Genomic DNA, 24,966 nt, shown 5'->3' with positions numbered 1-24,966 from the left:
CCCCCCCACCCTATAGAAACCCCCTCCCCATAGATCCCCCCACCCCACAGACCCCCTGTGCCCCATAGAAACCCCCCACCCCATAGAGCCCCCCATAGATCTCCTCATCCTATTGACCCCCCCACCCCATAGACCCCCCAACTCCATAAAACCCCCCCACCCTATACACTCCCTGTGCCCCATAGATCCCCCCACCCTATAGATCCCCCTGCCCCATGGATTCCCCTACTCCATAGGATGCCCCACAGCCCCTCCCCCACCCCATAGCCCCTCCCCCACCCCACAGATGCCCCATAGATCCCCTCACCCTATAGATCCCCCCACCCCATAGACCTCTGTGCCCCATAGATCCCCATAGATCCCCCCCACCCCATAGAGCCCCCATAGATCCCCTCATCCTATAGACCCTCACACCCCATAGACCCCCTGTGCCCCATAGATCCCCCACTCCATAGAAACCCCCACCCCATAGACTTCTGTGCCCCATAGATCCCCCCACCCTATAGAGCCCCCCATAGAGCCCCTCACCCTATAGATCCCCACCCCATAGACCCCCCTGTGCCCCACAGCCCCTCCCCCACCCCATAGCCCCTCCCCCACCCCATAGATGCCCCATAGCCCCTCCCTCACCCCACAGCCCCTCCCCCACCCCATAGGATGCCCCCCAGCCCCTCCCCCACCCCATAGGATGCCCCACAGCCCCCCCACAGCCCCCCCCCGCCGTCCCCAGCCCCTCCCCCATCCCCCTCCCCTCCCCCCCCCCGCCCCTCCCCCCCCGGTTCCCGGATGTGTCGCGCCGCCCCCGCCGCCATCTTCCGCCGCACCGACCGCGCTCCGCTCCGCGATGTGAGTGGGGGGCGCGACCCCCCCGGGACCCCCCGGGACCCCCCCGCCCCTCCCCCACCGCCCCCCGGACCCCCCATCCCCCCCCCCGGCCCTCCCCGCCCCGCCCCTCCCCCACACCCATCCCCCCATCCCCCCCCCGGGGCTCAAATTTGGGGACCCCCCCCCATCCCCCCATCCCCCCCCTGCATCCCCTCCCGCCCCTCCCCCATCCCCCCCATTCCGCCCCTCCCCCACCCGCCCCTCCCCCACCCCCCCCGAGCTCCGCAGAGCCCCCCCCGCGGTGGGGGAGGGGCGCGGGGTGCCCGAACTGGGAGCACTGGGAGGGCCCCTCCCCCACCCTCCCCCACCCCGCCCCTCCCCCCCCCCCCCGGGTCTATTTTTAGCTCCCGATGCGGCCCCGGGGGTGGGGGAGGGGTGGGAAAATCGCAGCCCGGCCCCTCCCCCACCCTGCGGAGGCTCCGCCCCTCCCCCATTGAGGGGGGGGGGTGGGGTTGGGGGGGTGGGGGGAGGGGCCCGAAAAGGGGGGACCCCCCCGGGGGGGGAGGGGGGAGGGGGGGGAGCCGCGGGGTCACTCTGGGGGTGGTGGGGTCACCCCGGGGGTCACTCTGGGGACATCCTGGGGGTCAGTCGGACACTGGGGTCACCCCAAGGGTCACTCTGGGGTCACTTTGGGGACGTTGGGGTCACTCTGTGGTCACTCTCAGGACATTGGGGACACCCCAAGGGTCACTCTGGGGACATCCTGGGGGTCACTTGGGACACTGGGGACACCATGGAGGGGTCACTTGATCATTGGGGACACCCCTGTGGTCACTTTGGGGACATCCTGGGGGTCACTCAGACATTGGGACACTCTGTGGTCACTCTCAGGACATGGGGACACTCTGTGGTCACTCTGGGGACACTCTGTGGTCACTCAGATATTGGGGTCTCCCCTGTGGTCACTTTGGGGACATTGGGGACACCCTGTGGTCACTGTGGGGACATCCTGGGGGTCACTTGGGCATTGGGGACACTCTGTGGTCACTCTGGGGACATTGGGGACACCCCAGGGGGGTCACTTGTGTGGTCTGGGGGTCCCTTGGACGTTGGGGTCACTCTGGGGACACCCCTGTGGTCACTCTGACACTGGGGACACCCCAAGGGTCACCCTGTGGTCACTCTTGGGACATTGGGGACACCCCTGTGGTCACTCAGATGTTGGGGTCACCCCGGGGATCATTCTGGGGGTCACTCAGACACTGGGGACACCCCAAGGGTCACTCTGGGGGCATTGGGGACACTTCAGGGACATTGGGGACATTCTGTGGTCACTTTGGGGACACCCCTGTGGTCACTCTGGGGACACCCCGGGGGTCACTCTGGGGAAATTGGGGACACCCTGGGAGGGTCACTTGGGTGGTCTGGGGGTCCCTCGGACGTTGGGGTCACTCTGTGGTCACTCTGGGGACAGTGGGAACACCTCAGGGACATTGGGGACACCCCTGTGGTCACTTTGGGGACACCCCTGTGGTCACTTGGACATTGGGACAGTCCTGTGGTCACTCTGGGGACATTGGGGACACCCCTGTGGTCACTCAGATGTTGGGGACACCCTGGGGGTCACTTTGGGGACACTCCTGTGGTCACTTTAGGGACACTGGGGACACCTCAGGGACATTGGGGACACTCTGTGGTCACTCTGGGGACGTTGGGGACATCCCTGTGGTCACTCTGAGGACACCCCTGTGGTCACTCTGGGGTCACCCCTGTGGTCACTCTGGGGACACTGGGGACACCCCTGTGGTCACTCAGACATTGGGGACACCCTGGGGTCACTCTGTGGTCACTCTGGGGACATTGGGGTCACCGCAGGGGTCACATTGGGGACACCCTGGGGGTCACTTGGACACTGGGGTCACCCCTGTGGTCACTCTGGGGACACCCCAAGGGTCACTCAGACACTGGGGACACCCCTGTGGTCACTCTGGGGACACTGGGGCCACCCTGGGAGGGGTCACTTGGGTGGTCTGGGGGTCCCTTGGACGTTGGGGTCGCTCTGGGGGTCACTCTGGGGACATCCTGAGGGTCACTCAGACATTTGGGACACCCCTGTGGTCACTTTGGGGACAGTGGGGACACCTCGGGGACATTGGGGACACTCTGTGGTCACTTTGGGGACACCCTGGGGGTCATTCAGACATTGGGGACACCCCTGTGGTCACTCAGACATTGGGGACACCCCGAGGGTCACTCTGGGGACACCCTTGTGGTCACTCTGGGGACACTGGGGACACCCTGGGAGGGGTCACTTGAGACACTGGGGGCGCCCTGTGGTCACTCAGATGTTGGGGACACCCCAAGGGTCACTCTGGGGACACCCCAGGGGTCACTCGGACACTGTGGACGCCATGGAGGGGTCACTTGATCATTGGGGACACACCTGTGGTCACTTTGGGGACATTGGGGACACCTTGGGGACATTGGGGACAGCCCTGTGGTCACTTTGGGGACACCCCAAGGGTCATTCTGGGGGCACCCCGGGGGTCACTCAGACATCGGGGATACCCCTGTGGTCACTTTGGGGACGTTGGGGACACTCTATGGTCACTCTGGGGACATTGGGGACAGCCCTGTGGTCACTCAGACATTGGGGACACCCTGGGGGTCACTTGGACATTGGGGACACTCTGTGGTCACTCTGTGGTCACTCTGGGGGTCACTCTGGGGGTCACTTAGAGGTTGGGGACACTCTGTGGTCACTTTGGGGACACTGGGGACACCCCAGGGGGGTCACTTGGGTGGTCTGGGGGTCCCTTGGACGTGGGGGACACCCCTGTGGTCACTCTGGGGACATCCTGGGGGTCATTCAGACATTGGGGTCACCCCGGGGGTCACCCTGTGGTCACTCTGGGGACATTGGGGACACCCTGTGGTCACTTTGGGGACATTGGGGACACCCTGGGGGTCACTCCGTGGTCACTCTGTGGTCACTCTGGGGACATTGGGGACACTCCGTGGTCACTCTCAGGACATTGGGGACACTCCGTGGTCACTCTCAGGACACTGGGGACACCCTTTGGTCACTTTGGGGACATTGGGGACACCCCAGGGGTCACTCTGGGGTCACTCTGGGGGTCACTCTGTGGTCACCCTGTGGTCACTCTGGGGTCACCCTCTTGGTCACTCCGGGGTCACTCTGGGGTCACTCTGGGGTCACTCTGGGGTCACTTTGGGGTCACTCTGGGGTCACTTTGGGGTCACTTTGGGGTCACTCTGGGGTCACTTTGGGGTCACTCTGGGGTCACTTCCCCCCGCCCCTCCTGGTGTCCCCTGCCCGCCCTGGGGGTCCGAGTGACCTTTGCCCTTTGCCCTCTGGCCAGGTCGGCGCCCTCGGCCCCTGCCGCCCCTCCCCCCGCCGCGGGCGAAGGGGGGGGACCCCCCGCCCCTCCCCCCAACCTGACCAGCAACCGGCGGCTGCAGCAGACCCAGGCCCAAGTGGATGAGGTGGGGGAGGGGAGGGGGGGGAGGGGGGTCAGTGGGGGGGGAGGGGTCAGTGAAATGGGGGAGGGGTCAGAAATGGGGAAGGGGAAGGGGAAAGGGGGGAAGGGTCAGGGAAATTGGGGAGGGGTCAGAAATGGGGGAGGGGGAGGGGAAATGGGGGAGGGGAAATGGGGGAGGGGAAATGGGGGAGGGGGAGGGGAAATGGGGGGAGGGGTCAGAAATGGGGGAGGGGTCAGAAATAGGGGAGGGGTCCGAAAGGGGGGAGGGGAAAGGGGGGAGGGGTTAGAAATGGGGGGGAGGGGTCAGTGAAATGGGGGAGGGGAAATGGGGGAGGGGTCAGTGAGAGGGGGGAGGGGTCAGAAATGGGGGAGGAGAAAGTGGGAGGGGTCAGTTGGGTGTGGTCAGTGGGTGTGGTCAGTGGGAGTGGTCAGTGGGTGTGGTCAGTGGGTGTGGCCAGTTGGGTGTGGTCAGTGGGTGTGGTCAGTGGGTGTGGGGGGGAGGGGCCGGTCCTGGGTGTGGCCACCAGAGGGACGTGGCTGAGATGGGCGTGGTCATCGTGTGGGTGTGGCCAAGGAGGGGTGGGGTCATTCGTGGCCTTTGACCCCTGGGGGTGACCAGCTGTGGTCACTCCCTGGCTGTGGTCACTCTCCGGCCATGGTCACTCCCTGGCTGTGGTCACTTCCTGGCTGTGGTCACTCTGGCGCTGACCGCTGCCCTTTGGGCCATCGCTGTGGTCACTCTGAGCACTGACGCTGCCCTTTGGGACATTCCCGTGGTCACTCCGGCCACTGACCGCTGCCCTTTGGGCCATCGCTGTGGTCACTCTGGCACTGACCGCTGCCCTTTGGGCCATCGCTGTGGTCACTCTGAGCACTGACCGCTGACCGCTGTGGTCACTCCGGCCGCTGACCGTTGCCCCTCGGCCGGACTCTGTGGTCACTCCGGCTGCTGACCGCTGTCCGTGACCGGACGCAGTGGTCACTCTGGCACTGACCGCTGCCCTTCGGCCATCACTGTGGTCACTCTGAGCACTGACCGCTGCCCCTCGGCCGGACTCTGTGGTCACTCTGGCGCTGACCGCTGCCCGCTGTGGTCACTCCGGCCGCTGACCGCTGTCCTTTGGGCCATTGCTGTGGTCACTCTGAGCACTGACCGCTGCCCGCTATGGTCACTCCGGCACTGACCGCTGCCCTTTGGGACATCACTGTGGTCACTCTGAGCACTGACCGCTGCCCGCTGTGGTCACTCTGGCGCTGTCCGTGACTGTGGCCGGACACAGTGGTCACTCCGGCACTGACCACTGCCCGCTGTGGTCACTCCGGCCGCTGACCGCTGCCCTTTGGGCCATTCCCGTGGTCACTCCGGCCGCTGACCGCTGCCCGCTGTGGTCACTCCGGCCGCTGACCGCTGACCGCTGTGGTCACTCCGGCACTGACCGCTGCCCTTTGGGCCATTCCCGTGGTCACTCCGGCACTGCCCGCTGTGGTCACTCTGGGGCTGACCGCTGCCCGCTGTGGTCACTCCGGCCGCTGACCGCTGCCCTTTGGGCCATCACTGTGGTCACTCTGAGCACTGACCGCTGCCCTTTGGGCCATTCCCGTGGTCACTCCGGCCGCTGACCGCTGCCCTTTGGGCCATTCCCGTGGTCACTCTGGCCGCTGACCGCTGCCCTTTGGGCCATTCCCGTGGTCACTCCGGCCGCTGACCGCTGCCCTCGGCTGGACACAGTGGTCACTCTGAGCACTGACCGCTGCCCTTTGGGCCATTCCCGTGGTCACTCCGGCCGCTGACCGCTGCCCTTTGGGCCATTCCCGTGGTCACTCCGGCCGCTGACCGCTGCCCCTTGGCCATCCCTGTGGTCACTCCGGCCGCTGACCGCTGCCCTTTGGGCCATTCCCGTGGTCACTCCGGCACTGACCGCTGTGGTCACTCCGGCCGCTGACCGCTGCCCTTTGGCCATCCCTGTGGTCACTCCGGCACTGACCGCTGCCCTCTGGCCGCAGGTGGTGGACATCATGCGGGTGAACGTGGACAAGGTGCTGGAGCGGGACCAGAAACTCTCCGAGCTGGACGATCGGGCGGACGCGCTCCAGGCCGGCGCCTCCCAGTTCGAGACCAGCGCGGCCAAACTCAAGCGCAAGTACTGGTGGAAGAACCTCAAGGTAGGAATGACCCAAAATCCCCCAAAATAAACCCAAAATAGACCCAAAATCCCCTGAAACAGACCCAAAATGGCCCAAAATCCACAAAACTAGGCCCAAAACCCCCCAAAATAGACCCCAAAATAGACCCAAAATAGCCCCAAAATCCCCCAAAATAGTCACAAAATCCCCCAAAACTAGGCCCAAAACCCCCCAAAATAGACCCCAAAATAGACCCAAAATAGCCACAAAATCCCCCAAAATAGTCACAAAATCCCCCAAAATAGACCCAAAATGGGCTGAAATGGCCCCAAAATAGACCAGAATGGCCCCAAAATGGCTCCAATTAGTCCCAAAATGGCCCCAAATGGCCCCAAACTCAAGCGCAAGTACTGGTGGAAGAACCTCAAGGTACGAAACCACCCAAAATCCTCCAAAATACACACAAAATAGACGCAAAATAGACCCAAAATGGCCCTAAATAGCCCCAGAATGGCCCCAAATGGCCCTAGAATGGCCCCAAAACGGCCCAAAATGGCCCCAAATGGCCCCAAGTTCAAGGGCAAGTAATGGTGGAAGAACCTCAAGGTAGGAAACCATCCAAAATACCCCAAAATAGACCCAAAATCCCCCAAAATAGACCCAAAATCCCCCAAAATAGACCCAAAAAACCCCAAAATAGACCCAAAATCCCCCAAAATATACCCAAAATGGCCCAAAATAGACCCAAAATGGTCCAAAATGGCCCCAAGCTCAAGGGCAAGTACTGGTGGAAGAACCTCAAGGTAGGAATGACCCAAAATCACCCAAAATAGACCCAAAATCGACCCAAAATCCTCCAAAATAGACCCAAAATCCCCCCAAATCCCCCAAAATAGTCAGAAATTACCCCAAAATAGACCCGAAATGGCCCAGAATAGACCCAAAATGGCCCCAAGTGGCCCCAAACTCAAGCGCAAGTACTGGTGGAAGAACCTCAAGGTAGGAAACCACCCAAAATCCCCCAAAATAGACCCAAAATTGCCCAAAATAGACCCAAAATACTCTGAAATTGGCTGAAATAGCCCCAAAATGGCTCAAAATGGCCCCAAATGGCCCAAAATGGCCCCAAGCTCAAGCGCAAGCACTGGTGGAAGAACCTCAAGGTAGGAATGACCCAAAATACCTCAAAATAGACCCAAAATCCCCCAAAATCCCCCAAAATAGACCCAAAATCCCCCAAAATAGACCCAAAATAGCCCAAAATCCCCTAAAACAGACCCAAAATCACCCAAAATAGATCCAAAATCCCCCAAAATAGACCCAAAATAGCCCAAAATCCCCCAAAATAGACCCAAAATAGCCCAAAATACCCCAAAATAGACCCAAAATCCCCCAAAATAGCCCCAGAATGGCCCTAAATAGACCCAAAATGGGCTGAAATAGCCCCAAAATGGCCCCAAATGGCCCAAAAATGGCCCCAAATGGCCCCAAGCTCAAGGGCAAGTACTGGTGGAAGAACCTCAAGGTAGGAAACCACCCAAAATACCCCAAAATGGACCCAAAATCCCCCAAAATCTCCCAAAATAGACCCAAAATCCCCCGAAATAGACCCAAAATAGCCCAAAATCCCCCGAAATAGACCCAAATTGGCCCAAAATAGCCCCAAAATGGCCCCAAATGGCCCCAAGCTCAAGCGCAAGTACTGGTGGATGAACCTCAAGGTAGGAAATGACCCAAAATACCCCAAAATAGACCCAAAATCCCCCAGAATAGCCCCAAATTGGCCCAAAATAGACCCAAAATGGCCCCAAATGGCCCCAAATGGCCCCAAGCTCAAGGGCAAGTACTGGTGGAAGAACCTCAAGGTAGGAAACGACCCCAAATCCCCCAAAATAAACCCAAAATCCCCCAAAATAAACCCAAAATACCCTGAAATAGACCCAAAATGGGCTGAAATAGCCCCAAAATGGCCCCAAATAGACCCAAAATGGCCCCAAATGGCCCCAAGCTCAAGCGCAAGTACTGGTGGAAGAACCTCAAGGTAGGAAATGACCCAAAATGCCCCAAAAAATACCCAAAATAACCCAAAATAGACCCAAAATGGCCTAAAATCCCCCAAAATAGACCCAAAATCCTCAAAAATAGACACAAAATGGCCCCAAATCCCCCAAAACAGACCCAAAATCACCCAAAATAGACCCAAAATCCCCCAAAATAGACCCAAATGGGCCAAAATCCCCCAAAATAGACCCAAAATGGCCCTAAATAGACCCAAAATCACCCAAAATACCCCAAAATAAACCCAAAATAGTCCCAATATCCCCCAAAATAGAGCCAAAATCCCCCAAAATAGACCCAAAATCACCCAAAATAGTCAGAAATTACCCCAAAATAGACCCAAAATCCCCAAAAATAAACCCCAAATCCCCCAGAATAGACCCAAAATCCCCCAAAATAGACTCAAAATGGGCTGAAATGGCCCAAAATAGACCCAAAATGGCCCAAAATAGACCCAAAGTGGCCCCAAATGGCCCAAAATGGTCCCAGGCTCAAGGGCAAGTACTGGTGGAAGAACCTCAAGGTAGGAATGACCCAAAATACCCCAAAATAGACCCTAAATAGCCCCAAAATAGACCCAAAATGGCCCAAAATCCCCAAAAATAAACCCCAAATCCCCCAAAATAGCACCAAAATCCCCCAAAATAGACCCAAAATCCCCCAAAATAGATCCAAAATCCCCCAAAACAGACCCAAACAGGCCCAAAATCCCCCAAAATAGACCCAAAATCCCCCAAAATAGACCCAAAATAGACCCTAAATCCACCAAAATAGACCCAAAATGGGCTGAAATGGCCCCAAGCTCAAGTGCAAGTAATGGTGGAAGAACCTCAAGGTAGGAAATGACCCAAAATACCCCAAAATAAACCCAAAATCACCCAAAATCCCCCAAAATAGACCCAAAATAGACCCAAAATCCCTCAAAATAGACCCAAAATAGACCCAAAATCCCCCAAAATAGACCCGAAATGGCCCAAAATAGACCCAAAATCCCCCCAAATAGACCCCAAATGGCCCTAAATAGCCCCAGAATGGCCCCAAAATCCCCCAAAATAGACCCAAAATGGCCCCAAATGACCACAAAATGGCCCCAAATAGACCCAAACGCCCCCAAAATAGACCCAAAATGGCCCCAAATGGCCCCAAGCTCAAGCGCAAGTACTGGTGGAAGAACCTCAAGGTAGGAAACCACCCAAAATACCCCAAAATAACCCCAAAATCCCCTGAAATAGACCAAAAATGGGCTGAAATGGCCCGAAAATTACCCAGAATAGCCCCAAAATAGCCCAAAATGGCCCCAAATCCCACAAAATAGACCCAAAATCCCCCAAAATAGACCCAAAATGGGCTGAAATGGCCCCAAAATGGCTCCAAATAGTCCCAAAATGGCCCAAAATGGTCCCAAATGGCCCCAAGCTCAAGCGCAAGTACTGGTGGAAGAACCTCAGGGTAGGAAACCACCCAAAATACCCCAAAATAGACCCAAAATGGCCCAAAATCCCCAAAAATAGAACCAAAATCCCCCAAAATAGACCCAAAATCCCCCAAAATAGACCCAAAAGGACCCAAAATAAACCCAAAATAGACCCAAAATCCCCCAAAACAGACCCAAAATGGCCCAAAATAGCACCAAAATCCCCCAAAATAGACCCAGGTAGACCCAAAATACCCAACTCTCCCAAAATTCCCCAAATTCCCCGAAATTCCCCAAATTTCCGTAAATCCCTGAAAATCGCCCCAAATCCCACAGATGATGATCATCCTGGGCGTCATCTGCGCCATCGTCCTCATCATCATCATCGGTGAGCCGCTGCTTATGCAAATGAGATGCAAATGAGATGCAAACCAGGGAACACGTATGCAAAGGGAAAGATGGGCACAGTGCAGGGGAAGCTGGGTGGGGCATGCAAATGAGGGGTGGGGCATGCAAATGAGGGGTGGGACATGCAAATGAGGGTTGGGGTATGCAAATGAGGGGTGGGCATGCAAATGAGGCACTGTGGGTAATTAATGGATGCGTGGGTATGCAAATGAGGGTTGGGTTATGTTAATGACGTGATGGGTTGCGGAAATGGGAGTTTTTGGGTTATGCAAATGAGGGTGCTGGTTATGCAAAGAAGGGGAACGGCATTCAAATGAATGGATTTAGATATGCAAATAAGGACTGGATATGCAAATAGGGGTGAGGGATTCAAATGAAGGGCGGGGCATAAAGGGGGTTATGCAAATTACCAGCGCATGCTAATGAGAAACTGGGGAGGGATGCAGATAAGGGTCTCTTATGCAAATGAGGGCTGGAATAGAGTGGGTGGAGCTATGTAAATGTCATAGTTTGTGTGAATTGAATGCAAATCATATGCAAATTAGCGACCCAATGCATTCAAACGAGGGAGTGGGTGGAGCTCTGGGTATGCAAATGAGGGGATGGAGCATGCAAAAATGCAAATGAGGGTGGAGGGGACATGCAAATAAGGGCATGCTATGCTAATCATATGCAAATTTTCCCAGTCTATTTCAGCACCTAACGCCGCTGGCCCCGCCCCTCGCTCGGGCCCCGCCCCCAAACCCCAAACCCCGCCCACAACGCTCCGGGGGGCGTGGCCACACCCGAGCCCCTCCCCCTCCCCCTCAGGGACCCCCCCCAGCCCCTCCCCCACCCCCAAATTTGGGATTTCCCCCCAAAATCCCCTCAGGCCCCGCCCCCATCCCAAACCCCGCCCCCAAAACCCCAAAAATCCCCAAAAAATCCCCAAAATCGGGGGGGGCACCCCAAAAATGGGGGGGGGTCCCCTCCCCCCCCAGGAGGGAATTTTGGGTCCCCCTCCCCCACCCCAAAAGGGATTTTGGGGTCCCCTCCCCCCCCCACGTGAGCACAAAGGGGCCCCCCCAAATTTTAGGGGCGATTTTTGGGGTGTCCCCTCCCCCCACCCCCCCCCCAAAAAAACCATTCCAGCCCCTCCCCCACCCCCCCCGCACCCCAAAATTTCCCCTCCCCCCCCACCCCCCAACCCCCCCTTCACTGCCGAGCCGGGGGGGGACCCCAAAAAATGGGGGGGGAACCCCAAAAAATGTGAAGTTTGAGGGGGGGGTCCCAAAATTTGGGGACGACCCCAAAAATTTGGGGGGGGTCGCAAAGTCGGGGAGAGCCCAAAATTTGGGGAGGACCCCCAAAACTGGGGACCCCAAAATTTTTTGGGGGGGGGGGGTCAAGAAGTTGGGGATGACCCCAAAAATTTGGGGGAATTTGGGGGGACCTGATTGGGCGAACCCCAAAATTTTGGTGGGGGGACCCCAAAATTTGGGTGAGGCCAAAAATTTGGGGGGACCCCAACAATGATGGGGGAGGGAACCCCCAAAATTTGGGGTGAGGGGGCGTGGCCAGAATTGGGGGATCCCCCCCAAAAAAAATTCGGGGGGGGGGTGAACCCCAAAATTTACAGGGGGGGGGACCCCAAAATTGGAGGGAACCCCAAAAATTTGGGGGGTGGGGGAGGGGACACCCCTGGGAGGAGGGAACCAGGGGGGGTCCCCAAAATTGGGGAGGGGTCCCCAAAAGGTGGAAGAGTCGCCCCAAATTTGGGGGTGGGGGAGGGGGTGACCCCCCCCAAATTTTCCCGGAAGATTTTGGGGTGCAGCCCCTCCCCCCCGCCCCTCCCCCCACTGCATGGAGCCCCCCCAGACCCCCCAAAATTCGTGGGGGGGACCCCCAAAAATCCCCTCCCCCCTCTCGGTGAAAATTTGGGGGGACCCCTCCCCCCTGCCCCTCCCCCACCCCCCCCCGAACCCCAAAATCCCCCCCCGGGGGGGATTTTGGGGTTCGGGGGGGGGTGGGGGAGGGGCGCGCTGCTTTTGTGGGGGAGGGGCGGGTGTCACTGCCGCCCCTCCCCCCACCCCTCCCCTCCCCCCCCTCGGGGTTTTGGGGGGGCCCCGGGGGGGTCCCCAAACCCCTCCCCCCCCCCTCCCCTCCCCCACCCCCCCCCCGTGTGAAACGTGAACAATAAAGTCGTGTCCGTGAGGGGGAGGGGCTGCGGAGTGGGGGAGGGGCGAGGGGGTGGGGGAGGGGCCGGAATTTGGGGGAGGGGCTCTGAAGGTGGGGGAGGGGCTCTGGGGTGGGGGAGGGGCTCTGGGGTGGGGGAGGGGCTCTGGGGTGGGGGAGGGGCCATAATTGGGGGAGGGGCTTTGGGAGTGGGGGAGGGGCTGCGGAGTGGGGGAGGGGCTCTGGGGTGGGGGAGGGGCTAAAATTTGGGGGAGGGGCTCTGGAGGTGGGGGCGTGGTCAAAATTTGGGGGAGGGACTCTGGAGGTGGGGGAGAGGGCAGAAATTTGTGGGAGGGGCTCTGAGGGTGGGGGAGGAGCTAAAATTGGGGAGGGGCTGCGGGGTGGGGGAGGGGCTCTAAGATTGGGGGAGGGGCTCTGGGATTTGGGGGCGTGGCCAGAATTTGGGGGAGGGGCTCTGGGAGTGGGGGAGGAGTCAGAATTTGGGGGAGGGGCTCTGGGATTTGGGGGCGTGGTCAAAATTTGGGAGAGGGGCTCTAAGGGTGGGGGAGGAGCTAAAATTTGGGGGAGGGGTTTTAAGATGGGGGAGGGGCTCTGGGGGTGGGGGAGGGGCTCTGGGATTTGGGGGCGTGGTCAGAATTTTGGGGGAGAGGCTCTGAGGGTGGGAGATGGGCTAAAATTTGGGGGAGGGGCTCTAGAGATGGGGGAGGGGCTCTAAAGGTGGGGGCGTGGCCAGAATTTGGGGGAGGGGCTCTGGGGGTGGGGGAGGAGCTAAAATTTGGGGGAGGGGCTCTTAAGGTGGGGGGCGTGGCCAGAATGTGGGGGAGGAGCTCTGAGGGTGGGGAAGGGGCCAGAATTTTGGGGGCATGGCCGGAATTTGGGGGAGGGGCTCTGAGGGAGGGGGAGGGGTCAGAATTTGGGGGAGGGGCTCTGGTATTGGGGGCGTGGCCAAAATTTGGGGGCGTGGCTCTGAAATTGGGGGCGTGGTCAGATTTTGGGGGAGGGGCTCATGCTGCCCGCACCAATCAGAACGCTGCATCCCATCCCCCTCCCCCCATCGATGAGGGGCGGGGCTTTCTCGGAGTGACGTCACACACCCACACAATGACGTCATCACGGCGGGGGGGGGAACCCCCCCGGGTTTTATTGCCAAAATTTTAGGGGGGGGGGGGAGGGGGATCCCCAACCGCCCCTCCCCCACCTCAGGGACTCCCCCCTTATGACGTCATCAGGGTCACCCCAAATGTCCCAATTTGGGGTCCCCAAAATACCAAAATCCCCCAAATTTGGGGTCTGTGAGGATGAGGAGTGTCTGGGGGGGTCCCAAAACCCCATTTTGGGGTCCCAAATCCAATTTTGGGATCCCAAATTTTTTGGGGGGTCCCGAAATCCAATTTTGGGGTCCCCAATTTTTGGGGGGGGTCCCCAAACCCCATTTTAGGGCCCCCAAATCCAATTTTGGGGTCCCCAATTTTTGTGGGGGGTCCCCAAACCCCATTTTGGGGTCCCCAAATTCCATTTTGGGATCCCCAAATCCAATTTTGGGGATCCCAATTTTTGGGGGGGTCCCCAAATCTCATTTTGGGGTCCCCAAATCCATTTTGGGGTCCCCAAATCCAATTTTGGTGTCCCAAATTTTTGGGGGGGGTCCCCAAATCCCATTTTGGGGTCCTCAAATCCATTTTGGGGTCCCCAAATTCCTGTGGGGGTTCCCAAATCCCATTTTGGGGTCCCCCCCCTCATTCCGGGGCCACTCAGGCTCCCCAAAATGTCCCAAATTGTCCCCAAAATGTCCCCAAGGCCACAGTGGGTTTAAGGCAGGTTCCTGATGTCCCAAAATGTCCCAAATTGTCCCCAAAAAGTCCCAAATTTGGGCCATTCGGGGTCCACCAGCCGGGCCAGGAAGTGCAGGGACAATCCATGATGACGTCACTGATGATGTCACCGATGATGTCACTGATGATGTCACCGGTGTCCCCAAATGTCCCCAAAATGTCCCAAATTTGGGGCACTCGGGGTCCATCGGCTGGGCCGGGGTTGGTCTCTGATGTCCTCGAGGATGTCCCAGTTTGTCCTAGTCCCTCCCAGTTTGCCCCAGTTTGTCCCAGTTTGTGTCCCCAGTTTGTCTCAGTGTCCCCAGTTTGTGTCCTGGTGTCCCCAGTCCCCTCCCAGTCCCTCCAAGTCTCTCCCAGTCCCCTCCCAGTCCACCCCAGTTTGTCCCAGTTCTCTCCCAGTCCATCCCAGTGTTCCCAGTTTGAGTCCCAGTCTGTCCCAGTACTCCCAGTTTGTCTCCCAGTCCATCCCATTCCGTCCCAGTTTGCCCAGTTTGTGTCCCAGTCAATTCCAGTCCATCCCAGTTCCCTCCCAGTCCCTCCCAGTTTGTGTCCCAGTCCATCCCAGTTTGCCCAATTTGTGTCCCAGTCCATCCCAGTTCCCTCCCAGTCCCTCCCAGTCCGTCCCAGTTTGTGTCCCAGTCCCTCCCAGTCCATCCCAGTGCTCCCAGTTTGTCTCCCAGTCCGTCCCAGTTTGAGTCTCAGTCCATCCCAGTCCCTCCCAGTGTTCCCAGTTTGAGTCCAAGTCCGTCCCAGTGCTCCCAGTTTGTGTCCCAATCCCCTCCTAGTCCCCCCCAGTCCCTCCCAGCCCCTCCCAGTGTTCCCAGTTTGTCTCCCAGTCCATCCCAGTTTGAGTCCAAGTCCATCCCAATCCGTCCCAGTTTGCCCAATTTGTGGCCCAGTCCATCCCAGTTCCCTCCCAGTCTCTCCCAGTCAATCCCAGTGTTCCCAGTTTGAGTCCCAGTCCATCCCAGTTCCCTCCCAGTCCCCCCCAGTCCGTCCCAGTCCCTCCCAGTCTGTCCCAGTTTGAGTCCCAGCCCCTCCCAGTCCCCTCCCAATCCCCTCCCAGTCCCTCCCAGTTCCCTCCCAGTCCCTCCCAGTTCCCTCCCAGTTCCCTCCCAGTCCGTCCCAGTCCCTCCCAGTTTGCCCAGTCTGTCTCCCAGTTCCCTCCCAGTCCCTCCCAGTCCATCCCAGTTCCCTCCTGGTTCCCTCCCAGTACATCCCAGTCTGTCCCAGTCTGTCCCAGTGTTCCCAGTTTGAGTCCCAGTCCCTCCCAGTCCCCCCCAGTCCATTGCAGTTCCCTCCCAGTCCATCCCAGTTTGCCCAGTTTGAGTCCCAGTCCCTCCCAGTGTTTGCAGTTTGTCTCCCAGTCTGTCCCAGTGTTCCCAGTTTGAGTCCCATTCCCTCCTAGTCCCTCCCAGTTCCCTCCCAGTCCCCCCCAGTCCGTCCCAGTGCTCCCAGTTTGAGTCACAGTCTGTCCCAGTCTGTCCCAGTCCCTCCCAGTGCTCCCAGTCCCCTCCCAGTCCCTCCCAGTCTGTCCCAGTCCCTCCCAGTGCTCCCAGTCCCCCCCAGTCCCCCCCAGTCCCTCCCAGTCCCCCCAGTTTGCCCAGTTTGCGCTCAGGGGTCCAGCAGCAGCTCCAGTCCGTACTGGGCTCGCTGTTTCGGGGTCTCTCTCCGGGGAAGGTGCGTCAGGCGCCCGGGGTGCAGCAGCGCCCAGCCCGGGGGCGGCAGCGGCGCGCGGCAGCCGTGCCGGGGGAACAGCCAGGCCGCGCCCTGGAACCAGTATAAACCAGTAAAAACCAGTATAAACCAGTATAAACCAGTATAAACCACTATAAACCACTATAAACCAGTATGGGCCACTATAAACCACTATAACCACTATAAACCAGTAACCCATCCCAGTTCATCCCAGTAACCCCCAGTGCAGCCGTGCCGGGGGAACAGCCAGGCCGAGCCCTGAAACCAGTATGGACCAGTATAAACCAGTAAAAACCAGTACAGACCAGTATAAACCAGTATAAACCAGTACGGACCAGTATAAACCAGTACAGACCAGTATGGACCACTATAAACCACTATAAACCACTATAAACCAGTAACCCATCCCAGTTCATCCCAGTGCAGCCGTGCCGGGGGAACAGCCAGGCCGCGCCCTGGAACCAGTATGGACCAGTACAAACCAGTATAAACCAGTATAAACCAGTAAAAACCAGTATGGACCACTATAAACCACTATAAACCACTATAAACCACTATAAACCAGTACAGACCACTATAACCACTATAAACCAGTAACCCATCCCAGTTCATCCCAGTGCAGCCGTGCCGGGGGAACAGCCAGGCGGAGCCCTGGAACCAGTATAAACCAGTAAAAACCAGTACAAACCAGTAAAAACCAGTACAAACCAGTATGGACCAGTATGGACCAGTATGGGCCACTATAAACCAGTATGGACCACTATAAACCACTATAAACCACTATAAACCAGTAACCCCCAGTGCAGCCGTGCCGGGGGAACAGCCAGGCCGAGCCCTGAAACCAGTATAAACCAGTATAAACCAGTATAAACCAGTATGGACCAGTATGGACCACTATAAACCACTATAACCACTATAAACCAGTAACCCATCCCAGTTCATCCCAGTTCATCCCAGTTCATCCCAGTTCATCCCAGTGCAGCCGTGCCGGGGGAACAGCCAGGCCGAGCCCTAAAACCAGTATAAACCAGTATAAACCAGTAAAAACCAGTATAAACCAGTATAAACCACTATAAACCAGTATGGGCCACTATAAACCACTATAAACCAATATAACCACTATAAACCAGTAACCCATCCCAGTTCATCCCAATGCAGCCGTGCCGGGGGAACAGCCAGGCCGAGCCCTGGAACCAGTATAAACCAGTATAAACCAGTATAAACCAGTATGGACCAGTATGGACCACTATAAACCAATATAACCACTATAAACATGTAACCCATCCCAGTTCATCCCAGTTCATCCCAGTGCAGCCGTGCTGGGGGAACAGCCAGGCCGAGCCCTGGAACCAGTATAAACCAGTAAAAACCAGTATGGACCAGTATAAACCAGTACGGACCAGTATAAACCACTATAAACCAGTATGGACCACTATAAACCACTATAAACCACTATAAACCAGTAACCCCCAGTGCAGCCGTGCCGGGGGAACAGCCAGGCCGCGCCCTGGAACCAGTATAAACCAGTATAAACCAGTATAAACCAGTATGGGCCAGTATAGACCAGTATGGACCAGTACAAACCAGTATGGACCACTATAAACCAGTACAGACCACTATAACCACTATAAACCAGTAACCCATCCCAGTTCATCCCAATGCAGCCGTGCCGGGGGAACAGCCAGGCCGAGCCCTGGAACCAGTACAGACCAGTATAAACCAGTATAAACCAGTATGGACCAGTATGGACCCATAACCCATCCCAGGGACCCATCCCAGTAACCCCCAGTTCAAACCAGTGACTCCCAGTTCAATCCAGTAACCACCAGTGACCCATCCCAGTCCCTCCCAGTATGAACCAGTAACCCCCAATACCTTCCCAGTCCCTCCCAGTAACTCCCAATCCCCTCCCAGTCCCTCCCAGTATAAACCAGTTCCCCCTAATCCCCTCCCAGTCCCTCCCAGTATAAACCAGTAACACCCAGTCCCCTCCCAGTCCCTCCCAGTTCCCTCCCAGTATAAACCAGTAACCCCCAATCCCCTCCAATCCCCTCCCAGTCCTTCCCAGTTACCTCCCAGTTCATCCCAGTATGAACCAGTAACCCCCAATGCCTTCCCAGTCCCTCCCAGTATAAACCAGTTCTCTCCCAATTCCCTCCCAGTATAAACCAATAACCTCCAATCCCTTTCCATTCCCTCCCATTCCCTCCCAGTCCTTCCCAGTTACCTCCCAGTCCGTCCCAGTATAAACGAGTTCCCTCCCAGTCCCTCCCAGTATGAACCAGTAACTCCCAATCCCCTCCCAATCCCCTCCCAGTCCCTCCCAGTATGAACCAGTAACTCCCAATCCCCTCCCAATCCCCTCCCAGTCCCTCCCAGTATAAACCAGTAACTCCCTGTCCCCTCCCAGTCCCTCCCAGTCCCCTCCCAGTATAAACCAGTCCCCTCCCAGTCCGTCCCAGTATAACCCAGTCCCTCCCAGTCCCTCCCTGTCCCCTCCCAGTCCCTCCCAGTCCCTCCCAGTATAAACCAGTTCCCTCCCAGTCCCTCCCAGTATAACCAGTCCGTCCCAGTCCGTACGTGGGCGGGGCTCAGGGTGACGCTCAGGCTGATCGTGGCCGAGGGTCGGGGCGGGGCCGAGGGGGCGTGGCCGGAAGGGGCGTGGCCGGAAGGGGCGTGGCCGGAAGGGGCGGGGTCGTAGCGAACCACATCGCTCAGCACAGTCCGGCCCTGGGGGCGGGGCCAGAGGGGCGGTGGGCGTGGCCAAAAGGGGACACGCCCACCCGAGCCACGCCCACACTGACCACACCCCTATGACACCACATGTGTCACACCCCCTTAGGCCACGCCCACTAATTCATTATCATTAAAGACCACGCCCACCCCACACATTTCCCACCAAACCACACCCACTTAGCCACGCCCTCCTTAAGACCACGCCCATTTCTGTACCCACAAGCCCCACCCACTTGCCCCACCCATTTGGCCCCACCCCTTCCCCAAGCCCCGCCCCCTTTTGAGCACATGCCAATTTCCCAAACCCCACCTTCTCCAAAGCCACGCCCCTTTCCCCAGGCCCCACCCCTTCCTCTAAACCCCGCCCATTTCTGAGCCCCACCCATTTCCCCAGGCCCCACCCATTCTCAATGCCACTCCCCATTTTCCAGGACACGCCCCTTTTCTCCAGGCCCCTCCCTTTGAATTAAAGCCACGCCCTTCCCCAGGCCCCGCCCCCTTTTTAGGCCCCGCCCTTTATCCCCAGACCCCTCCCCTTGAACGAAAGCCACGCCCCTTTTCCCAGACCACGCCCCCTTCCCCAGGCCCCTCCAATTAAATCAAAGCCCCGTCCCTTCCCCAGGCCCCGCCCCTTTCCCAAGGCCACACCTCCTCTCCCCAGGCCCCGCCCCTTTATTCCAAGCCCCGCCCCATTTTCCAGTCCACGCCCATTTCTCCAGGCCCCACCCCTTTCACCTAAGCCCCGCCCAGTTTTCAAAGACCCCTCCCCCTTCCTCAGGCCCCGCCCCATTTCCCAGGCCCCGCCCTGTTCTCCATGCCACTCCCCATTTTCCATGCTCCACCCCTTTCTCTGGGCCACGCCCCCAACTCCAGGCCCCTCCCATTAAATCAAAGCCCCGCCCCTTTCCCCAGGCCCCGCCCAATCCCCAGGCCCCTCCCCTTGACTCAAAGCCCCGCCCTTTCTACAGGCCACGCCCCTTTCCATGGCCCCGCCCCTTGATTCCAAGCCCCACCCACTTTTCAACGTCCCCGCCCCCTTCCCCAGGCCCCACCCCTTAAAACCCCGCCCCTTTCCCCAGGCCCCGCCCTTTTCTTCAGCCCCCACCCCTTTAAGCCCCGCCCCTCCCCAAGCCCCCTGCTATCCCCAGGCCCCGCCCCTTTCCCCAGGCTCCGCCCCTTTATTCCAAGCCCCGCCCCTTTCCCCAGGCCCCGCCCCCTTTCCCCAGGCCCCGCCCCTTCCCCACCTTGGGGGCGTATCCCGGGAAGAGGCGCCGGGCCAGGGGGGGCAGCAGCTCCCGCAGCGCCCCCTGCAGGACGGGGGAGAGGGACAGCGCCGACAGCGACACCGAGTGACCCTGAGTGACCAGTGAGTGACCAATGAGTGACCCTGAGTGACCAATGAGTGACCAATGAGTGACCCTGAGTGACCCCAGTGACCCCTGCAGGACGGGGGAGAGCGACAGCGATGACAGCGACACCGAGTGACCCTGAGTGACCAATGAGTGACCCTGAGTGACCAATGAGTGACCCTGAGTGACCCTGAGTGACCAATGAGTGACCCCTGAGTGACCCCAGTGACCCTGAGTGACCCTGAGTGACCCTGAGTGACCCCAGTGACCCCAGTGACCCTGAGTGACCCTGAGTGACCAATGAGTGACCAATGAGTGACCCTGAGTGACCCTGAGTGACCCCTGCAGGACGGGGGACAGGGACAGCGCCGACAGCGACACCGAGTGACCCTGAGTGACCAGTGAGTGACCAATGAGTGACCCTGAGTGACCCTGAGTGACCCCTGCAGGACGGGGGACAGGGACAGCGCCGACAGCGACACCGAGTGACCCTGAGTGACCAATGAGTGACCCTGAGTGACCCTGAGTGACCCTGAGTGACCAATGAGTGACCCTGAGTGACCCCTGCAGGACGGGGGACAGGGACAGCGCCGACAGCGACACCGAGTGACCCTGAGTGACCAATGAGTGACCCTGAGTGACCCTGAGTGACCCTGAGTGACCCTGAGTGACCAATGAGTGACCCCTGCAGGACGGGGGAGAGGGACAGCGCCGACAGCGACACCGAGTGACCCTGAGTGACCAGTGAGTGACCAATGAGTGACCCCTGCAGGACGGGGGACAGGGACAGCGCCGACAGCGACACCGAGTGACCCTGAGTGACCAATGAGTGACCCTGAGTGACCCTGAGTGACCCTGAGTGACCCTGAGTGACCAATGAGTGACCAATGAGTGACCAGTGAGTGACCCCTGAGTGACCCTGAGTGACCCTGAGTGACCAATGAGTGACCAATGAGTGACCAATGAGTGACCCCTGAGTGACCCCAGTGACCCCTGCAGGACGGGGGACAGGGACAGCGCCGACAGCGACACCGAGTGACCCTGAGTGACCAATGAGTGACCAATGAGTGACCCTGAGTGACCAGTGAGTGACCCTGAGTGACCAATGAGTGACCCTGAGTGACCCCAGTGACCCCAGTGACCCTGAGTGACCCCAGTGACCAATGAGTGACCCTGAGTGACCAATGAGTGACCAATGAGTGACCCCAGTGACCCCAGTGACCCCTGCAGGACGGGGGACAGGGACAGCGCCGACAGTGACACCGAGTGACCCTGAGTGACCAGTGAGTGACCAATGAGTGACCCCTGCAGGACGGGGGACAGGGACAGCGATGACAGCGACACCGAGTGACCCTGAGTGACCCCTGAGTGACCCCAGTGACCCCAGTGACCCCTGAGTGACCCCAGTGACCCCAGTGACCCCTGCAGGACGGGGAACAGGGACAGCGCTGACAGCGACACCGAGTGACCCTGAGTGACCAATGAGTGACCCTGAGTGACCCCAGTGACCCCTGAGTGACCCTGAGTGACCCTGAGTGACCAATGAGTGACCCCTGAGTGACCCCAGTGACCCCAGTGACCCCTGCAGGACGGGGGACAGGGACAGCCCTGACAGCGACACCGAGTGACCCTGAGTGACCAATGAGTGACCCTGAGTGACCAATGAGTGACCCTGAGTGACCCCAGTGACCCTGAGTGACCCCAGTGACCCCTGCAGGACGGGGGACAGGGACAGCGCTGACAGCGACACCGAGTGACCCTGAGTGACCAATGAGTGACCAATGAGTGACCCTGAGTGACCCCAGTGACCCCTGCAGGACGGGGGACAGGGACAGCGCCGACAGGGACAGCGAGTGACCCTGAGTGACCAATGAGTGACCAATGAGTGACCCTGAGTGACCCCTGAGTGACCCCAGTGACCCCAGAGTGACCCCCAGTGACCCCGAGTGACACCAGCCCAGAGTGACCCCAGTGACCCCTGTGACCTCAGTGACCCGAGTGACCCCCAGTTACCCAGAGTGACCCCTGAGTGACCCCAGTGACCTCCAGTGACCTCAGTGACCCGGGACTGCGGCTGGAAGTGACCCCAGTGACCTCAGAGTGACCCCAGTGACCTCAGAGTGACCCCAGAGTGACCCCCAGTGACCTCAGAGTGACCCCTGAGTGACCCCAGTGACCCCCAGTGTGACACCAGAGTGACCCCGGGAGTGACCAATGAGTGACCCGGAGTGACCCCAGTGACCCCAGAGTGACCCCAGAGTGACCCCCAGTGACCCCAGTGACCCCAGAGTGACCTCAGAGTGACCCAGAGTGACCCTGAGTGACCCCAAGTGACCCCTGAGTGACCATTTTTGGGGTACAAAATAAAAATTTTGGGGTCCCACCCCCAGTTTTGGGGTCCCAAATCCTATTTTTGGGGTTCCCAGCCCAAATTTTGGGCTCCTCACCCCTCAATTTTGGGGTCCACACCCCAATTTTTGGGGTCCCGCCCCCAAATTTTGGTCTCCCACTCCAATTTTTGATTCCCCAAATCCCAATTTTTGGGGTCCCAAATGCAAATTTTTGGGCTCCCAAATCCCAATTTTGGGGTCTCACCCCCCAGTTTTTTGGGTCCCCTTCCCCATATTTGGGGTCCCACACCCCATTTATTGGATCCCCCCCCAAATTTTGGGGTCCCAAATCCCATTTTGGGGCACAAAATCAAAATTTTGGGGTCCCACCCCCCAATTTTGGGGTCCCAAATCCCAATTTTTGGATCCCCCCCCAAATTTTGGGGTCCCAAATCCCATTTTGGGGCACAAAATCAAAATTTTGGCTCCCACCCCCCAATTTGGAGTCCCAAATCCCAATTTTTGGAGTCCCAAATCCCAATTTTTGGAGTCCCACCCCCGTTTTTGGGGTCCCAAATCCCATTTTTTGGGGTCCCCGCCCCCCCGCCCCCCAAATTTTGGAGGCCACGCCCACCTGGTGATGCTCCGCCCACCCCCCGTGAAGCTCCGCCTCCTCCCGCAGGTCCCGCCCGAAACGCGCCGAGAACAGCGGGAACTGGAACACGTCTGGGCAGGGCTGGAATGGGAAATGCACCCCAAAATCACCCCAAAATCACCACAAAAAACCCAAAAATACAAACCAAAAAAACCCCCAAAAAAATCCCCCAAAAATCCCGAAAAAATCCCCCCAAAAACCCCAAAAATACCCCAAAAATCACCCCAAAATCACCCCAAAAACCCAAAAATCCAAACAAAAAAAAAAAAACAAAAAAATCCCCCAAAAATCCCCCCAAAAATTTCAAAAAACCACCAAAAATCCAAAACAAAAAAAACCCCAAAAAAAATCCCCCAAAAAACCCTGAAAAAATCCCCCCAAAAACCCCAAAAATACCCCAAAAATCACCCCAAAATCATCGCAAAAACCCCAAAAATCCTAAACAAAAAAAAAACCCCCAAAAAATCCCCCAAAAATCACCCCAAAATCACCCCAAAAACCCCAAAAATACCCAAAAAAACCCAAAAAAACCCAAAAAAACCCAAAAAAACCCAAAAAGCCAAAGGGAACCGGAACACGTCTGGGCAGGGCTGGAAACGGGAAATGCACCCCAAAATCACCCCAAAATCACCCCAAAAAACCCAAAAATCCAAAACAAAAAAAACCCCCAAAAAATCCCCAAAAAAAACCCGAAAAAATCCCGGAAAAATCCCCCCAAAAACGCCAAAAATACCCAAAAAACCCCAAAACCCAACGGGAACTGGAACACGTCTGGGCAGGGCTGGAAACGGGAAATGCACCCCAAAATCACCCCAAAATCACCCCAAAAACCCCAAAAATCCAAATAAAAAAAAAACCAAAAAAATCCCCCAAAAAATCCCGAAAAAATCCCCCCAAAAACCCCCAAAATACCCCAAAAAATCTCCCCAAAAAGCCAAAGGGAACTGGAACACGTCTGGGCAGGGCTGGAATGGGAAATGCACCCCAAAATCACCCCAAAATCACCCCCAAAACCCCAAAAATCCAAACAAAAAAAACCCCAAAAAAATCCCCCAAAAAATCCCAAAAAAATCCCCCCAAAAACCCCAAAAATACCCCAAAAATCACCCCAAAATCACCCCCAAAAACCCAAAATCCAAACAAAAAAAACCCCAAAAAAATCCCCAAAAAAATCTCGAAAAAATCCCCCCAAAAACCCCAAAAATACCCCAAAAATCACCCCAAAATCACCCCAAAAACCCCTAAAATCCAAACAAAAAAAACCCCAAAAATCCCCCAAAAATTTCAAAAAACCCCCAAAAATCCAAAACAAAAAAAAAACCCAAAAAAATCCCCTAAAAATCCAAAAAAAATCCCCCCAAAACCCCAAAAATATGCAAAAAACCCCAAAAACCCAACGGAAACTGGAACACGTCTGGGCAGGGCTGGAAACGGGAAATTCACCCCAAAATCACCCCAAAATCACCCCAAAAACCCCAAAAAACCCAAAAATCCAAAAGAAAAAAGCCCCCAAAAAAATCCCCCCAAAAATCCCGAAAAAATCCCCCCAAAACCCCAAAAATACCCCAAAAATCACCCCAAAATCATCCCAAAAACCCAAAAATACAAACAATAAAAACCAAAAAAAAAATCCCACAAAAAACCCCAAAAAAATCCCCCCAAAAACCCCAAAAATACCCAAAAAACCCCAAAACCCAACGGGAACTGGAACACGTCTGGGCAGGGCTGGAAACGGGAAATTCACCCCAAAATCACCCCAAAATCACCCCAAAAACCCCGAAAATCCAAACAAAAAAACCCAAAAAAAAATCCCCCAAAAAATCCCCCAAAAACCCCAAAATCACCCCAAAAAAACCAAA

At 57.4% G+C, this 24,966-nt stretch overlaps 2 protein-coding genes across 3 annotated transcripts in view; one reads left to right on the top strand and one right to left on the bottom strand.

The window, feature by feature from the left end:
• The first annotated feature begins 783 nt into the window (after positions 1-783).
• On the top strand, positions 784-19,050 carry VAMP2 (vesicle associated membrane protein 2). Of its 2 annotated transcripts, XM_072920679.1 has the most exons (6): positions 784-846; positions 4,209-4,332; positions 6,333-6,491; positions 10,261-10,312; positions 11,019-11,079; positions 19,038-19,050. In XM_072920679.1, coding segments are annotated over exons 1-5 (354 nt in total). In that variant the 5' UTR covers positions 784-844; the 3' UTR covers positions 11,036-11,079; positions 19,038-19,050. The 2 variants fall into 2 exon arrangements, with proteins under 2 accessions (XP_072776780.1, XP_072776779.1); XM_072920678.1 differs by lacking the exon at positions 19,038-19,050 and having other exon boundaries at positions 11,019-11,443.
• A 901-nt stretch (positions 19,051-19,951) lies between these two features.
• Positions 19,952-24,966, bottom strand: part of PLOD3 (procollagen-lysine,2-oxoglutarate 5-dioxygenase 3) — a 37,212-nt gene continuing 32,197 nt past the window's right edge. The window contains exons 15-16 of the mRNA XM_072920533.1: positions 23,087-23,188; positions 19,952-20,128 (exon numbers count right to left, since the gene is read on the bottom strand). Of these exons, the coding sequence (XP_072776634.1) occupies positions 19,952-20,128; positions 23,087-23,188 (279 nt within the window). The remainder of the gene's footprint in view (positions 20,129-23,086; positions 23,189-24,966) is intronic.

Source organism: Taeniopygia guttata, chromosome 32 (genome assembly GCF_048771995.1).
Source record: "Taeniopygia guttata chromosome 32, bTaeGut7.mat, whole genome shotgun sequence".
Lineage (NCBI taxonomy): Eukaryota > Metazoa > Chordata > Aves > Passeriformes > Estrildidae > Taeniopygia > Taeniopygia guttata.
This window is presented reverse-complemented; position numbering and strand designations above follow the sequence as displayed.

Bases quoted from the DNA above. Each gene is read 5' to 3' on its own strand.
- VAMP2 (XM_072920679.1), top strand. The intron at 4,333-6,332 runs GTGGGGGAGGGG...CTCTGGCCGCAG, and splicing joins CCCAGGCCCAAGTGGATGAG to GTGGTGGACATCATGCGGGT. The intron at 6,492-10,260 runs GTAGGAATGACC...CAAATCCCACAG, and splicing joins ACTGGTGGAAGAACCTCAAG to ATGATGATCATCCTGGGCGT.